Source organism: Mytilus edulis, chromosome 6 (genome assembly GCF_963676685.1).
Source record: "Mytilus edulis chromosome 6, xbMytEdul2.2, whole genome shotgun sequence".
Taxonomy (NCBI): Eukaryota; Metazoa; Mollusca; class Bivalvia; order Mytilida; family Mytilidae; genus Mytilus; species Mytilus edulis.
Genome location: NC_092349.1, coordinates 3,033,001 through 3,049,817, shown reverse-complemented (window position 1 = coordinate 3,049,817; position 16,817 = coordinate 3,033,001). Strand labels below are relative to the sequence as shown.

Sequence of the window (16,817 nt, the reverse complement as noted above, 5' to 3'; positions counted from 1 at the left end):
AATGTAAGCGGTGTGTAGAAATACCGCAAAGGACTTCTTAGTGCACTAAGAAGAAAGTTTTGGCACTAAGGACACTAAAACGATGTTTAAGGACCACAAATAACATGGATATAAAAAGATATAAGTTTATAACTCATAATTTTTTGTAAAGTTTGGTATTAATAGATTTTGTAATTTTGAAGTGACATGACTTTTCTTATCACCGCGTGCCATTCGACACGTGACCAACGGCATTTTGCAAATTCCCAATCATCATGTCCAATCAACTTTATCGAATAAACAATATGAATTGTCTTTTGATCGTTACTAATGAGGTCTACTAATTGATTTGTTTAATAATGGTAGTTGTTGAATAAACCTAACGGTTTAGCGTGGTATAATTTCAAGTTGATGAAAGAAAATTTAAAATTTGAATTTTGTGTTTACTTTGCCATAGTTCTTTCTACCATCATCATCTTATTCTTTGATATTGCTGTAAACATCGATGGTTCACACCCAAACAAAATGGGAGTAATATACCTTCAGAGCTTCTCCGTGTTATACACTTGTGAAATATGGAGACGAAATTCCGCTATTGAAGTGAATCTACATCTCACAAAGAGGAAATTTAAATAAACGATTTTTGACAAAAACCATCTGAAAAGTGGTAGATTTTTCATATTTGAGCTTGAATCGGACAACATGTTCGGCCTTTAAGAATGCTAACCCCAGAAATTCTCTACACTCTCGATTGAAAACAACTTTTACTTAAGTTACTTTACTTTATTTTCTATTTTGACTGTCAGCAAAGTTTTCGATAATTTCTACTATTTTAAAAAAAAACATCTAAATATTGGTTTCCCTCCCCTTTACTTGTATTTCCCTGCTGCATGAAAACATTGAATGTCTTGATCATGTTGTCTATTAGTTCGCGTCTCAGATAAACATACAAAGATGACATCTCGACCAAAAGGCATAGAAGTATTGGACGATGTTTTAAGCTTATCAAAATCGTCAAGTTCTTGTAGCACTACCAGTGAAACAGATTCTAGTGTTTGCGAAGATCATGGAGAATATTTGTCCTCGCTACCAACTAAAACATCCTGTTGGAACATTAATTGTCTCGAAACCCTTGGAATCTTTTATAATACAACCTACCACCCATCCCCTTTAGATATTGTAAGCATTGTTAATGAAGAACTTGAAATTTTTGGACCCTTGACTGATGATCAAAGAATTTTGGTGGAAAAAATACAGAAATCTGTAACATTAAATACAAGCATGTTCGATGAAGACATACATTTTAAGACAAAACTTGTTCAGAAAAAGAAAAGAAATGCAGCTATGTTCTTACCTGAACTTGAAGAGAATATGAAAAACTTGATCAAGTATGTATTAAAATTAAAGCGACTCCGTAACATTATATTAACTGTTTCCATAGCGACCGCAAAGTCCTAATTAGCTGCGGTACCATATAGTTCTTAGGTGAGGGTGGTAAAGGGTTATTTTTGTGCAACGTTTTTAGCCTTTTTATTTCACACGTTTTCATGTTTTGACGTATTATTTTTTTCCATTTCTCGTATTTGGTCCGACGTCATGGACGTGCATGCTTTGTGTTTCCCCTTATTTGTGTTTCGTGTTTGTACACTTGGTTTCTCGTGCTTATCCCGCATTTGATTAAAAAGTAAACAGGGACTTAACATTCTTAATTCACAGTCAGTCCGGAGATTGCATGTGTTCCAAGGATATCAATTGTTATCAAATTACTATGAATATTTTTTCTCTTTCAAATTAGATGCAATTAGGGGATGTTAAGGTGACTGCAGGGTGTTAATTGTCCATTAATAACGATTATTTGATCTCCAAGAATGGCTGAGTAATAACGTCAAGTACTTTTTCCTTCATATTTACAATTATGTTTCTCGTGCTTTGTTTTTTGCAATTTTTATTTCCCATTTCCGTATTCAGATAGAACCCACTTTACCACCCTCTTAGGTCCTTATATTATTTTATTGACTATATATGCCAAGACCATGAAGACATGATAGACATGATAAAAATATTTCCATTCTATATACATGTACATATAAAACATGAAAATTTTGAACCTTTTTACTCAAAGCTGACCTATAACGTTCAGAAGGCAGTCTATTTGATTTAATGAACCAAAAATTTTATAGATAATCGACATTCTAACATAAAAAAGTGAACAGATACATTAAAAATTACTTTTAAAATATTTTTGTTTAATTTCCAAGCTAGCAACACCAATTAACACAAATATCATGAATAATATCCATTTTGATTTCCAGCTTTGTTCAAAATTCAACTGACATTGCAATTTCAATGGTGAGGTCAATCACATGTGTAATTGGAATTAGAACGTGGCTTTGTTTCCAAAGCGAAAGAAGAACATCATCATGATCATATTAGAATTAAAATTCATTTTGAGAACTAGTTTTGACATAAATCTGCCATTTTAACGATTTAAACAAAACTGTCAAATTCATTAGGTCTGACAGTCACATCCTTTAGTTTTGTCGTAGAGAAAGTACCCAGATTAATTTTCTTCCATAGAGATGAAAGAAAAAAAAACACGCAATTTTAACCTCAGCGTTTCAAAATTTCTAGAAATCTACAAGTAGTCTTATCGGGGCCTATTATAGCTGACTATGCGGTATGGGATTTGCTCATTGTTGAACAGTCAGGGGACTTCCTTACATGAGTGATTTTTGTCGAGCCTGCAACTTTTGTTGCAGAAAGCTCGACATAGGGATAGTGATCCGGCGGCGGCGGTGTTAGCTAACTTCTTAAAAGCTTTATATTTTAGAAGGTGGAAGACCTGGATGCTTCATACTTTGTATATAGATGTCTCATGTTACGAAGTTTCCGTCACTCACATGTCCAATGTCCTTGACCTCATTTTCATGGTTCAGTGACCACTTGAAAAAAAAGTTCAGATTTTTTGTAATGTTGAATTCTCTCTTATTATAAGTAATAGGATAAAAATATATTTGATATGTGCGTACCTTGAAAGGTCCTCATGTCTGTCAGACAGTTTTCACTTGACCTCGACCTCATTTCATGGATCAGTGAACAAGGTTATGTTTTGGTGGTCAAGTCCATATCTCAGATACTACAAGCAATAGGGCAAGTATATTCGGTGTATGGAAGGACTGTAAGGTGTACATGTCCAACTGGCAGGTGTCATCTGACCTTGACCTTATTTTCATGGTTCAGTGGTTATAGTTAGATTTTTGTGTTTTGGTCTGTTTTTCTCATACTATATACAATAGGTCTACTATATTTGTTGTATGGAATGATTGTAAGGTGTACCTATCTAGCGGGCAGATGTCATGTGACCTTGACCTCATTTTTATGGTTCAGTGGTCAAAGTTAAGTTTTTGAGTTTTGATCTTTTTATCTAATACTATATGCCATAGGTCATCTATATTTGGTGTATGGAAATATTTTATGATCTTTATGTTAGTCGCGCAGGTTTTATTTGACCATGACCTCATTTTCACGGTTCATTGCACAGTGTTAAGTTTTTGTGTTTTGGTCTATTTTTCTTAAACTATAAGTAATAGGTCAACTATATATGTTGTATAGAAGCATTGTTAGCTGTACATGTCTGCCTGGCATGGTTCATCTGACCTTGACCTCATTTTCAAGGTTCATTGGTCTTTGTTTAGTTATCTTGGTTAATGTTAAGTTTATGTGACAGTTGTAATATAGCTTAGCTTTATACTTAGGACTATCAACATAATATCAATGATTAGTATAGAAGGCGAAGGGTGTGCACTCTTGTTAAATCACTTATTTAAGTAGCAAATTAGAAATTTTGTCATAAATTGTGATTTTGTAGTTATATGAACTAAAATTTTAAACACATAGGTTTAGATAATATCTTTTCATTAGTAAAATTGAAAAAAATGAACTTTTTGCTTCTTTTAAGTAGAAAGGTTTATGCCTTTGGTGCAATAATTTAGCTGCAAATTCTATTTTAGTGGATAAAATGCTATAATAATGGCCTAACTTAATGAACTGATACTTTCTTAACAGATTTTTCCCAGCAGTGGGAGTATTTTTCCTGTAAACCGTTCAAGGTTTCATCTTTCAGATTATGTAATAAAATTCTACTGTTCGCGTTAAAAATGTCACTGTTCGGGGGTGTTGAAATTAGTGGGGGTTATAAGAATAATGATACTTATAGAAGTGATTTTTTTTAAGGAAATTGAGGTATGATACTTAAACAAGTGATTTTTATGTCATTATCCTAGATTTATCACCTGACATGACCTGGTCATCCTAGACACAGATGTTGGTTTTGATAAGTTTAGAAACATAATTAGTCCCTGGATCATTAGTATTCTATATTTAAAACTACAATAAAATTAAATCACTTAGTCTAGTGATAAATTTGTACTACTTAAATAGGTGATTATTAAAGAAAGACAACTCTAACTTACAACCTTTATGAACATAATGTTACTTGAATCAGTGATTTATTAATCACTCATTTAAGTAAGTCCCCTGACTGTTGAAGGCCGTACAGTGACCTATAGTTGTTAATGTCTGTGTCGTTTTGGTCTTTTGTGGATAGTTGTCTCATTGGCAATCATACCACATCTTCTTTTTTATAGCTTTGCATACTGTAAAAGCATATTTGACAAATGGTATTTGGGACCAACAAAAAGAGGATGCAAGGGGTAAAAATGTCAATTTGTCCTCTGCTCTTTCAACTGTTCTTGTAAATACACCCCCCTTCAAACTAAGTATAGAACCATATCATGGGATGGACAAATGATGGAGGTGTGTCATACACCTCCTAAGCTAGGTTGTTTAAGTAAACCATGACATAAACCTCGTGTGAAATTCTGAATCATTTCCATGTCAAGTTCTTACTATTGTGATATTGATGTTAGATTGATCAAAAGTTATTTTGAGATGCATGATCATAGTAATTAATATGAATATTACTGATTACAGTGATCCATGCCTTGGGACTGTGAAAAATTTCCTGCTGAAAGTGCAGCTAGTGATTTCCTGCCAGGGTGCTTATTTATATGGTATACGACAGACTGGTGCTCCAGGAGACATGATTCTTGACATTTTGAAAGAGTTTTGTTTAATGTGTGATATTGTTCCTGTGTAAGTGTTTGTACAATTAGAATATGTGTATTATTAAAAGATAAGCTGTGTAACGTTATGACTGGCAATGAAACAACTCTTTTTCAAAGACCTGTGAAATCATGTAGAAGTTAACAAATATGTCACTGTACAGCCTTCAACAATGATAAAAATTAACCTATAATGCAAAGTGAGCTATTGTATAGATATAAGAAGAGGTGGTATGACTGTATGAGTGCAAATGAGACAACTCTCCATCCAAGTTACAATTTGTAAAAGTAAAACCATTATAGGTCAAAGTTCAGTCTTCAATATGGAGCCTTGTCTCACACCGAACAGCAAACTGTAAAGGGCCCCAAAAAATACTAGTATAAAACCATTCAAACGGGGAAAACCAATGGTTTATAATCTATATAAAAAACGAGAAACGTTATTTATGTCGACTTTCAAATTGTACCATAAAACTTTGAAGTTGGCTAAACTAGGTATTTCGATGCATTTTTGAATGAGACTTGTGTTACCATGATAACATGCAAAAATCAAGTCACTTTAATGGTAATGTTGACCTCAATTTGTTTATTTTGAATTGATTGGCCTAAACATGTTTACATTGTATTAATAACAAATTATATTCATGATCATGATGATAATAACCAAAAATGGAGAGAAAACAAATGTGTGAAAAAAAGCTTAATACTATACAAATCATAACAAATATAAAAAAGAAGATGTGGTAAGATTGCCAATAAGACAACTATTAAAGAACATTTTTAAATGCTTGTGAATTCTCAGAAAAGTTGTTTTGGTCGTAGGTAATTATGGTAATGTGTTTTCAACCAGTTTTACAAACCATAAAGATACTACATGTACACAAATGTACATGTAGACCTGAACAAAATTTTCATTTTCTTCCTAAGACATTTCCAAAACAGAATTTTTAGCTCACCTGGCCAAAAAGATAGAAAATCCATGAAACTTAATTGAAAAATATCACTGATGAGGGTGAAATTCTCAAATTTTTGCTACATTCTGGGCTTAGTTAATATTGACTTAATATCTTCTAATATTTCAGTCCAGGTTCAGCCAAAAAATGTAGCATGAAGATTCATAATGTGAATGTGAAATCTTCATCAGATGTTGTCCTTGTACCTATGATGTATCGTCTAAACGCATTTGATAAAGAGACAGCATGTATAGTGACATTTGCTGAGGTATGTTTTATAACTGTGTATTTCATGTGTTGTAGTGCAGTCTTCACGATAAATGTTTAAATCCACAAGTGGAACACTTAATTTAACGAAGATTTTGTTGGATTCTTTTGGCTTGTAGAGAAGAAATTTACATGCCCAGAAGCAATTTAACAAGCATGGGCTGAGTGTCTTGATTAAGCGTGTGGGTCAAAAAATCATTTCACTTGATACAAAAATATGTGGTTTACTGTTTCAAATGTATTTATTTTTTATTTAGCAGATAATTAAGTAGTTGAAACATGCATAAAGGTTGTTAATAAGTGTCTTGATGGGTTATCTTAATTTCTGTATTCTTTAATTATTTAGGACATCTTAAAGTAATGCCATTATTTTTTAGTGCGTAAACCACATCCATGCAGATCCTCACTAAATATGTGTATTGACTCACACTGAACAGCAAGCTATAAAGTGCCTCAAAAATGACTATATAAAAAAAATGAGAAACAAGAAACACTTATGAACCACATCAACAATGACAACTATACTACTGAACATCAAGTTCCTGACTTAGGACAGGTGCAAATAAATGCAGTGGGTTTAAATGTTTTAATAGTGCACATTAATAATCAAATGTACCATGTGTGTACTTTAAAACAATCTTTGATGTAACTTCTGTATTTGGTATAGGATAATGAATTTTATTATACTTCATGTTAAAACGCCATATTTTGATTGGCTAAGACCAGGGTGTTAATTTACTCTATCACATAGCTGAGCGGGTGACAATTTGTTTGAATGTTACCCTCTCGGCTAGACCAATCAAAAGTCGATAACTTAAAGGACAATGAATTGAATTTACATCAAGTTATTAAAGACAATGCTTAAAGTTCTACGTTTTGGCTCAGTCTCTATTATCTGACTTTAAAATAAAACAAATAAAACATCTATTTATTTCACTTCAGTTGATTTTTCTAATACCTGTAACGTTGTTAAGTACGTGACTACATAGGAAAATACTTTTAAATAAAATACATCTGAAAAAGACAATAATGATAGGACATTCAGTATAATAAATTAAATAACACATAGCTTTGCCGTGGTTGACAATGTTTTCTAGGGGTACCAATCTGCTCTATCACCCTCTCAGCTATGTGTTATTTATACAATATTTACACACAAAAGTAACAGGTGCCTCTTGTTTATAGTTTTGTTTATTGCTCACATACATAACGAGCAATATATAGGTCAATCTATTTGTGTATGGAATGATGTTATTTTTTTTAATTTGATTGGCAAATCACATGACACTAATACAAGGAATAAAAACCTGATTGACTGTCATTCTGACAACTCTTCATCTAAAATTATATTCTTGTATTAATGTAATAATAAATATTCAAGACAAATCGACCACTGGCCTTCTTCAGTTTCTTTATTTTCCTTAACTACATGATAGACATTTTACTTTCACAATCATTAAGATGTTATAGATTTAGTTCCTTGGTAATGTTCACAATAGTTTGACGTCACAATAACATGATGCATAATATCTTTTTATGAATGCATGAAAGTCATTTTTAGTATACGAAATTAGATGAATTAAAATCATTCTTTTTTATGTTGATCCCATATGACCTAATTGTATTATATTCCTGTATTCACAAGGTGTTTAAAAAATACTTGCAGGTAGAAATAGTACAAGGATTGCAGAAAACAAGAGAAACTAGGTCAACTCCAGATGGAGGTGCAAGTGATGTTAGACCTGAACCATCAATATATCAAGATGTACCTCCTAGATTCCTTGGACAACATGGGGGTGATCTTCTGATTCATAAAGATATTTATGGTGGAAATCTGAGCAAGGGTAGAATGTTCAGATACCTTCCAGGAATGATTTGCATAGGAACAAGGGTAAGGATGACTATGGGAACAACCATTTAACTTCAAGAAGTTTTCCTAAAAAAAATATTCTGATCCCCAATTTGATGAAAAAAGATATTCTGGTCAAGCAGATGACAAAAAAAATATTCTGAATGCAGATTTCCCACATACCTTATAGCATGTATAGTGGTAAATTTTGAAAAAAAATATTTGATTGATACATGTAGCGTCAAAAAACTAAATAAATTTGTGACTCAGAAAAAAAAAAAAAATACCCCCTCCCTCTTTTGAAGTTAAATTGGCTGCTCCCTTATGTTAAACTTCTGTTTCTGTCTTCTTTAACATTGCCTCTTGAATTTCATACAAAAAAACAAGTCCAAAGCATAAAATTCATTTAACAAATAACTGAAAAAAGGAAAAGTGTCAAAGAGACACGCACAACAACCTGACCAAAGTGTAGAAAACAAAGGCATTCAATCAGTCTTTGATGAAGCAGGAAATTCCACACCTGGAGCCAGGCTTCAGCTAGCCCCTAAACAATAATGTATACTAGTGATAACTAGTTCAGCGAAATGGATGCCACACTGACAAATGACTGAACTCTGAAACATACAACTGAATCAAAATTTAAAAAAAAACTTGCACAAGTCTAATAAACGCTAGCGGTTCCTGACTTTAGAAAGACGCCAAAATGTGGCGGGGTTAAACATATTTTGTGAGATCACAACCCTCCCTTGTATCTCATGCCAATGTGAAATAAACAAGTACACAGTATAAGAGGGGCAAAAGATACCTGAGTGACATTCAAACAAAGATCGAAAACAAACTAACATGGCTAAAAAAGAAAAAGACAAACAGACAAATTATAGTACACAAGACACAAAAGAGGGAAGAAAGATACCAGAGGGACAGCCAAACTCATAAATCGAAAATAAACTGACAAAGTCACGGCTAAAAATAAAAAAGACAAACAGACAAACAAAAGTACACATGACACAACATAAAAAAATAAAGAATTAATAACCCGAACCCCACCAAAAACTAGGGGTGATCTCAGGTGCTCCGGAAGGGTAACCAGATCCTGACATAGAGAACTTAATACTAAGTAAGCACAACCAGTTTGTATTTTGAATGATTTTTTCTATATCTTGGTGTTTTGTCTGTTTTAGGTTATATTTACTCTCCTGAAAATAGCAGGGACACATTTAAGAGAAATAATGACAATGTCTAAATATGACACAATCAAAACCAGTAGTAAAGCTACCATCTATTATTCAGAGCCAAAAGATCTGTTGAAGAAAGAAGATAGAGACATCTTAGTAGAGTCATTTGTAAGACTTAACAATATTGATGTATAGGTGTCATCAAATTATTTTTGTCTCAGGGCTATTCCATTAAAATGTATGTGGGAGGATAGGAAGGGTCTTTCAAAATATCCCTACAACCAAGAACCATTTTTTAGATAATTTTGCATAATGGTAATAGACACATACTGAAAAAAGACTCTTGACCAATATTCAATAATTAAACTTACCTTCCTACCCTCCCACATACATTATAATGGAATAGCCCTCATGAAAAATGCCACATGAATATAAATTCATGTTTAAGAACATGATTTTCAATTGTTCCATGTCTTAAAAGCAAATTTTATGACATTCTTTTCTACACATTTCTGGGTAATATAGCTGTTGAATCAATTGTTTTGCTGTTCCATAATATAAGTTGATCTATTTAGTTCTCTACCAAGCTCTACCAGTAAGATGGTAATACTATCCATCATCTGTACAGAAAATGACATTTTTTAAATGAAATATTTATTTTGTATATATTATCAGAGGTTCTGATTATATATACACATGGAAAAAGTATTTCAACACCTTGATTTTTTAAAACTTGAAATATCAGCATCTTTTTTTGGATGAAATATGATAAAATATTTGTAAAATAATATTGAAACATATTTATGATAACATTGGCATTTAAATGAACAAAAAAATGTATAAAAAAAAATGTTTTATCTAACCACAATTTAAAAAACAAAATGAAGGGTTTTTTGTACAAAAAAATGCATTTTACAACTTTTACTGTAGTCGAACTTTACAATATCAGACATTTTAAAATTAATCTTAAGATGTTTGTTCACATCATGGTTGATCGTTATATGCCAAAGAATTAGTATTTTGTGCACAGCTTCCTTTCAAACGGATAACCGCCTCTTAACATCTTCTGATTTCTGCCATAAATGGACTAATTTGTTGCTAAGGTAGCAGCAACCATATCTGATGAAGGGCATTGTTTATTTCATGACGTGGTTGAATTGGGATGTCCTTTAGCCCAATAGTGTCCCATATATGCTCGACATGGTTAAAATACGGGCTACGATCGGGCCAAGGAAGATGAACCGAATTCCATTGGAATAAAGGATCTTCCTCCATGATGCTAATTTCCAACTTTGGCAAACCCTGCTCTACATTGGATGCGGACAACTGTGTGTCTGTTCGTAAGCAAAGGTCCCCGAAATGGTCTTATCGCATGATAACCAGTAACAATGAGTCGATCTGAAACAGTTCTTGTTTAAAGGCTCCTGTAAGGCCACCACTCTCTTTTAAGGATTGTATTGTATGCAATGGGTTTCCTTCTGACCAAACTTCATTATGCTTGATTTTCCCTAGCACATGGTATAGGAGGTCTTCTTGATCTCTGAAGGTCTTTAACATTGTTTGTTGCCTGATTTTATTCTCAAAACGACTTATAGTGGAATGGTGATGACCAACAATACGTGCAGTTGTCACAGCGACATACCTGCTTTCTCATGCTGACAATCTGCCATCTTGCTGCAGTTAAGAGTTTTGGAGGACCAATTACAAGGTTTCAATCACAAAATTTTATAAACTTAAAAGTGTTGCAAACAATGAGGATAAAAACATCTGTTTTGATGTTTACGGGTAAGAAATTATCGAGTCGATATTTATTGATTAAACTCAGGTGATATTTAAATAATATTTAACAGTTCTATTTCAACAAATTATAACAAAAAAATAAAGAGTGTTTTTTTTAATTTCAATTTCAATTTGGTGTTGCAATACTTTTTTCCATGTGTATAGATATTTTATTGAATGAGCTAAATTTAAATTTAAATTTACAATATATATAGTGCTGTCTTCACGCCCAATCTCATATAAGTCATGCAATGGGATATATTAAATGCACAAGAAATAAAACCTCAATAGATAGAAACTGTATTCGTTTTTATTTTTGAAATATATTGAATTTTAAAATTGTAAAATATCTTGATCAAATCTCAACTACTTTTAAAGATACAAATATACAAAGACAAGCGCTTTCTGCTAAACTTTTATCATCAGATTCCTCCATAACAACGAAATAACTCACAAGGATACATTTTTTTTCTTTTAAAACAATCAAAAAATGCCAAGCCAATTTCTGATTTTTAAACTTGTATATGTATAGAACTGATCTAAATTGATGAAAATGGTAAGCTATGATGTTTATAAAAGTGAAATTTATGAGTTTAATGGATAATTATTTGATTAAATTTGTATTTTTAGATTTTAAAACAAACCTTATATGCCATTATCTGTACACAACTGGTTTAACAGCACAATATAAGATTTTTAACATTATTAAGTTCGGTTATAAACCTCTATCTGATATAGATATAATGTATGCATATTTTAAATATATTTTACTTAAATGATAATCAATAAGTAATCAATGATATTGTTACGGAGGAATTCAGTTTAATCAAGATTTTTGAAAGTGAAATAATATGACGTCGTTGTTGTTATATATATGTATTATTGAACATCAAAGATGATGAAGTTCATAAATGTATTTGATGTTTCATGTTTGATAGTATCTACTCATTTATTCACACATCAATTTCTGTTACGGAGGAATCTCATATTATTTTAGAACAAATAATTCATGTCAGTCATATATATTTGCAAGTATACATATAGCAACGTTATAAATTTTCATACTAATAAACATGGACAAACAAAGAAATTTAATAATTGTAAACAATTTGTCAGAAAAAGCAATTTAAATTCAATGTTCTGTTACGGAGGAATTTTCAAGAAAAAGTCTTTCAATTTTAATAACCGTGTCCGGTGAAAGAGAGAAAGCACGTCCACTTTTCCCTATAGGTGATGGTTCGTCTACTGTACAAAGAATCTGACTAGAAAAAACCCACATAATGTCTGACTTCGTTGGATGCTTGAAACTATATGCTCCCCGAAGTTTGGTTTTTGTTAAGAAGGATATGTTGTAATCTCCTTCATCAATGTCAATATCAATGACTTGCCCAATATACCAGTCTTTTTGATATACTGCTGCAATCCAGTCACCATTGTGGTATTGTACATTTGTTGGTTCTGTTTGGACATTTTGTTCAACTACCGCTGGTGCTGACACAGACTTGATTTCATGCTGTTGCCAACCTCCGCAAACACTATTTGGGCACAACTTGCCATCTACAAAGCATTCCTCGCAAAAGCAGGACTTTTCCCTTGTAATTATAGTAGATTCATTATGTCCAAAAACTGCATGCAACAACATTGTTCCTTTAATAGGTTTTAGTTCAGTAGCTTTAATGTCTATATCAGCTTGAGCAATTGAATCCTTCCCAACCCACATATAATTGATTGATGATTCAGACTGTGAAGCCCATGCAAAAAAGGACTTGGCATCTTGAATGACATGTTTGTCCCTTTTAACTGCATTGTCCGCCATTCGTTTTGCCACGGCACCTACACCATCACAAGGACCCTTACCGTGACCTGCTTCGAAGTACTGCCAGCTAGCAGGAACGTTGAACAGTGATGCATGTTCAGCTACTACATTAAAGATATATCTGTTTCGGTATTGGGATGTCGGGCTGTCAGATATATAGTGTACACATGACATATTAGGAACAAGCTCATGTAGTTTAGGAAGCAATGACCGTAGAAAGGCTAACACTGCTGCTGCTGTATGGGATAGTTCATCTGAAATCATAGCAAATGATTTGTGTTCTATTTTGCCGTTTTCAATATTTCGAAAGTAGACAACAATAGGATGTATAGTGACCATGGTTTTGTTCCAGTATGCTGATTGTACTTCGTCGTATGTGGTACAGGTGTAGTTTTCAGCAAAATCAAGTTGCGCTAATACATGGCCATTTGGCAAATTTTCCTTCAATTTGCGTATCTCATCGTATTGATTAGTAACCATGTCAACGTGTTGCCTAAAGATATCAGCACACTTGACTAATTCTTTCTTGAACTCATTAGCTTCAAGCTCAACATTTACCAATCCTATCTTTTTTCGTCCGTCACCAATATCAATTCTCTGCCATTTACTAAACCCTATTTTCTCTTTGTCCAGATCATCAACTATCCTTAGAAGATCTTCATTTGAATTTCTGTAATAAAACTTATCTAGTGCTCTGTCACTTTTACCAAGAGTTTCATTCAGTCCTTTGCTTGTCATCAGGGCCATATTTTGATGCTTTATGCATAAGCACGATCTTTTTGTAGTGAACGAAACTGGCATAATATTACTTGGACGACATCTGTAGAAGGTAGCTCTACTGACCTTGAATGTCTGGTTTTCCAAACGGAACTTATCATATAAATTGTCTATATAATCATTAAGTATTCGTTTTGGCTTTTGTTGGTCATTAACTTTTTTGACGTCCTTCTTATTCGGCATGGTGGTACTATTATCACTGCGTTCTAAAAATTCGATGATTGCGATCTGATATTTTCCTTGCTCTTTTAGTGATCTTTTACATTGATAGTTTTCTTTTATCTTCAGTTTGGCCATTCCTGCTAAAGTATTCCTGGTCAGTCCTGTTTCTTGAGCTGTGCTACTTAACATTCTATATTTTTTCAGGTAACAGACACTGCTAACTGAATAAATTGAACTTTTGGGCTTTGCTTTGAACTTGTACATTTTGTTAGTTTCTTTTAATTCATTTGTCATTGTATGATACAATACTAGTTTTCTTCTAACTTTATTAGCACTGGTCTTCTTTGAGATTAATTCCTGGATATCTTTGTTAGCCTTGCTTCTTGGGGAATCTGTGTCTCTTAGTTTCCTGTTTATCCTCTGCTGCTTTCTAGTAAGTGCTTGAAATTTTCTTTTCAGTTTCAAATTTTCTTCTTCTAAACGCTGTAATGCATTAGTCTTTTCCAACAAAATTTTCTTTCTCCTAGATTTACTGCCATTTGCCTTAGCTGGAAAACTTAGTTTAAGCACCAATACTTCCTGATTTGAATTTGCTTTCCTTTTTCTACTTTCCCTATTACTGGTCAGCTTTTGTTTATTTCTTTTCTTTCTTTCAGACATACTTAGTTCTTTTGATGGAATGTATGCTTTTCGTTTACGTGTTCTTTCCCTCTGCAGGTATTCTTTTTCATTTTTTGCCTTTTGTCTTTCTCTGAACAGTTTTTGTCTTTCAGCATTAGTTAGTGCCATTTAAGCTGAAAAATAAATATATCAATAAGAAGGTGTGTATGAGTGCAAATGAAACAAATCTCTATCCAAGACACAATCTCATTAAAGTAGACAACTATAGTCTAGATAGGTTTTACACCATTGTATGGCATGCCGAAAAACCATTGTAAAATGATAATTATTGCTTGAAAATGCCTGTAGCTAGTCAGGAATACTAGGATAGTCTCTTATATTTATATGATTTCGTAGATAAGCGAGTTCTTGTATTTGTCGTTTATGGATATTTTGTTTGCTTTTTGCATGCTTGTTCAGAGATTCTGTTGTCGTATGTTAGTTTCAAGTACATTTTAGAAATATTCAAGGCTCCGTGTTGTAAACTGTAGCTTGACCTATAATAGTTTACTTTTATAAAGTGTGACTTGAATGGAGAGTTGTTTTATTGGCACTCATACCACATCGTCCTATATGTATATCTATATAAGTGTAGTTTTGGATATTTAGTGTAATACTAATAATAAAATATGCCTAAACTTGTTATATTCATTAATAAATAGTTGTAGTTCATATTTTGCATCATTATTGTCAATAAAATTATGTTACGGAGGAATTGTGATTCCTCCGTAACATTGTAGGCGCTTTTTTATTTGTATTTTTTTCCTTCTGCACCCAAAAGTTGTTTATGTACGTTTTGGTAGTTGTTTATACAGTATTGTTATTATGTTTTTAGGGTAAAAAATCTTTTAAAATACAAATATACTCTCTTTAAAATTACCTCTCTATGAAATGATATATTTACCTTCACAGAATTTCCAAAAAAAAATCCTTTTTCTTCAAATTCAATCGTTTTATGTGGTCAAACACTTCTTTCCTTCAAACATCCCGCTTATGAAACTTTTAAAACCACGTGATACATGATTAACCGGTGTATGGATGAAAATGTGCCCTGTATAAAATTGTCCCGTTACGGAAGAATCGTTTCGGAGGAATTTCCAAGCAGTTTTTTTGTTTTTTTATCAAGAGTGCTGCTTAACCAAATTACATCAAAGCTTGTTTTATGGTCGAAATAGTATGATTGGTTAAAAGAAAAACAGAAATTTTTGTTTCTATACTGTATCAATGGTTTAGCCTACGGTTACGGAGGAATCATTTGATGAGCATAATTGGTTAAATGAAAAATTAAAAAAAAATTCCCAGAGATAGCTTGTTTTAATGGACAGATTGAGATAGTAATTCAAAATTCAACACTATTAAACCCTTAAACAAACATTAAAACCTCTGAACCTGTAAGTTGCTCATTTTGAAATATACTCAAATCACCGTTATGGAAGAATCATGAAACTGACGACACATCTAAATTGTTGATAAACATTTTTTTGTGGTGTTTTGATATTATTTTTACTTTCGTATTCAATAGTTCATGTAAGGATCATTTGGATTTAATCAAGAAAGAGCATGAAATTGGTGCACAGGACAGTTTTTTTCGGTTGCATATTCCTTATTCGAAATTGGCGACATTGCTTTTTTACGATTTTATAGAATTTAAGGTCGATATTTTTACGTTAATTGAAGTTTATTATAGTTGATATGTTTTTAAAAGTGAATTTACATATCATGAGATTTATTTTAGACCAAGAGGCTCATCAAAAAGTATTATCTTTTCAACAGTGGACCCATTCAAACTCATAAACCATGTTTGCACGACTTATATGAGATTGGGCGTTCAGTGTGTTACACTAATAGATCATTGAACTTTATAGGAAAACAATATTTCATTACATCCCAGACTCGTCAGTAAAATTTATGATGAAGCTGGTAATACATGTGACTCTAAACCAAATGGAATGACATCCTGTTTATTCAGATTATTGGCAATATTTTTATTATCATGAAAATTGAAAGCATTAAACACATATTTGTATATATAAATTTGAATGCAGCAGTTCCAAAAAATTATTATTATTTACATCTTTTTCCATTTTATTTCATGTTGCACTAAAAAAAATTAAGAACAATGCATATATGTGGTTCTTTGAAAGTTATTATGCATAAACATGTAATTCTTTGTGTATCATATTTAGGTATGATGTAAATAAATTTTCATTTTCTCTGGGCTTTACAAATTGTATGGGCACTTGTTTATCATTGAGAACAGTCTGTTGACAACAAATG

General features: G+C 32.4%; 1 protein-coding gene across 1 annotated transcript; it reads left to right on the top strand.

The window, feature by feature from the left end:
* Nucleotides 1-785: 785 nt before the first annotated feature.
* Nucleotides 786-11,346, top strand: LOC139526953 (uncharacterized; the record flags this gene model as incomplete). The annotated part of the gene is given in 5 exon segments (XM_071322133.1): nucleotides 786-1,367; nucleotides 4,972-5,133; nucleotides 6,185-6,323; nucleotides 7,989-8,213; nucleotides 9,353-11,346. Coding segments are annotated over 5 exon segments (1,149 nt in total). The 3' UTR covers nucleotides 9,542-11,346.
* Nucleotides 11,347-16,817: the final 5,471 nt, after the last annotated feature.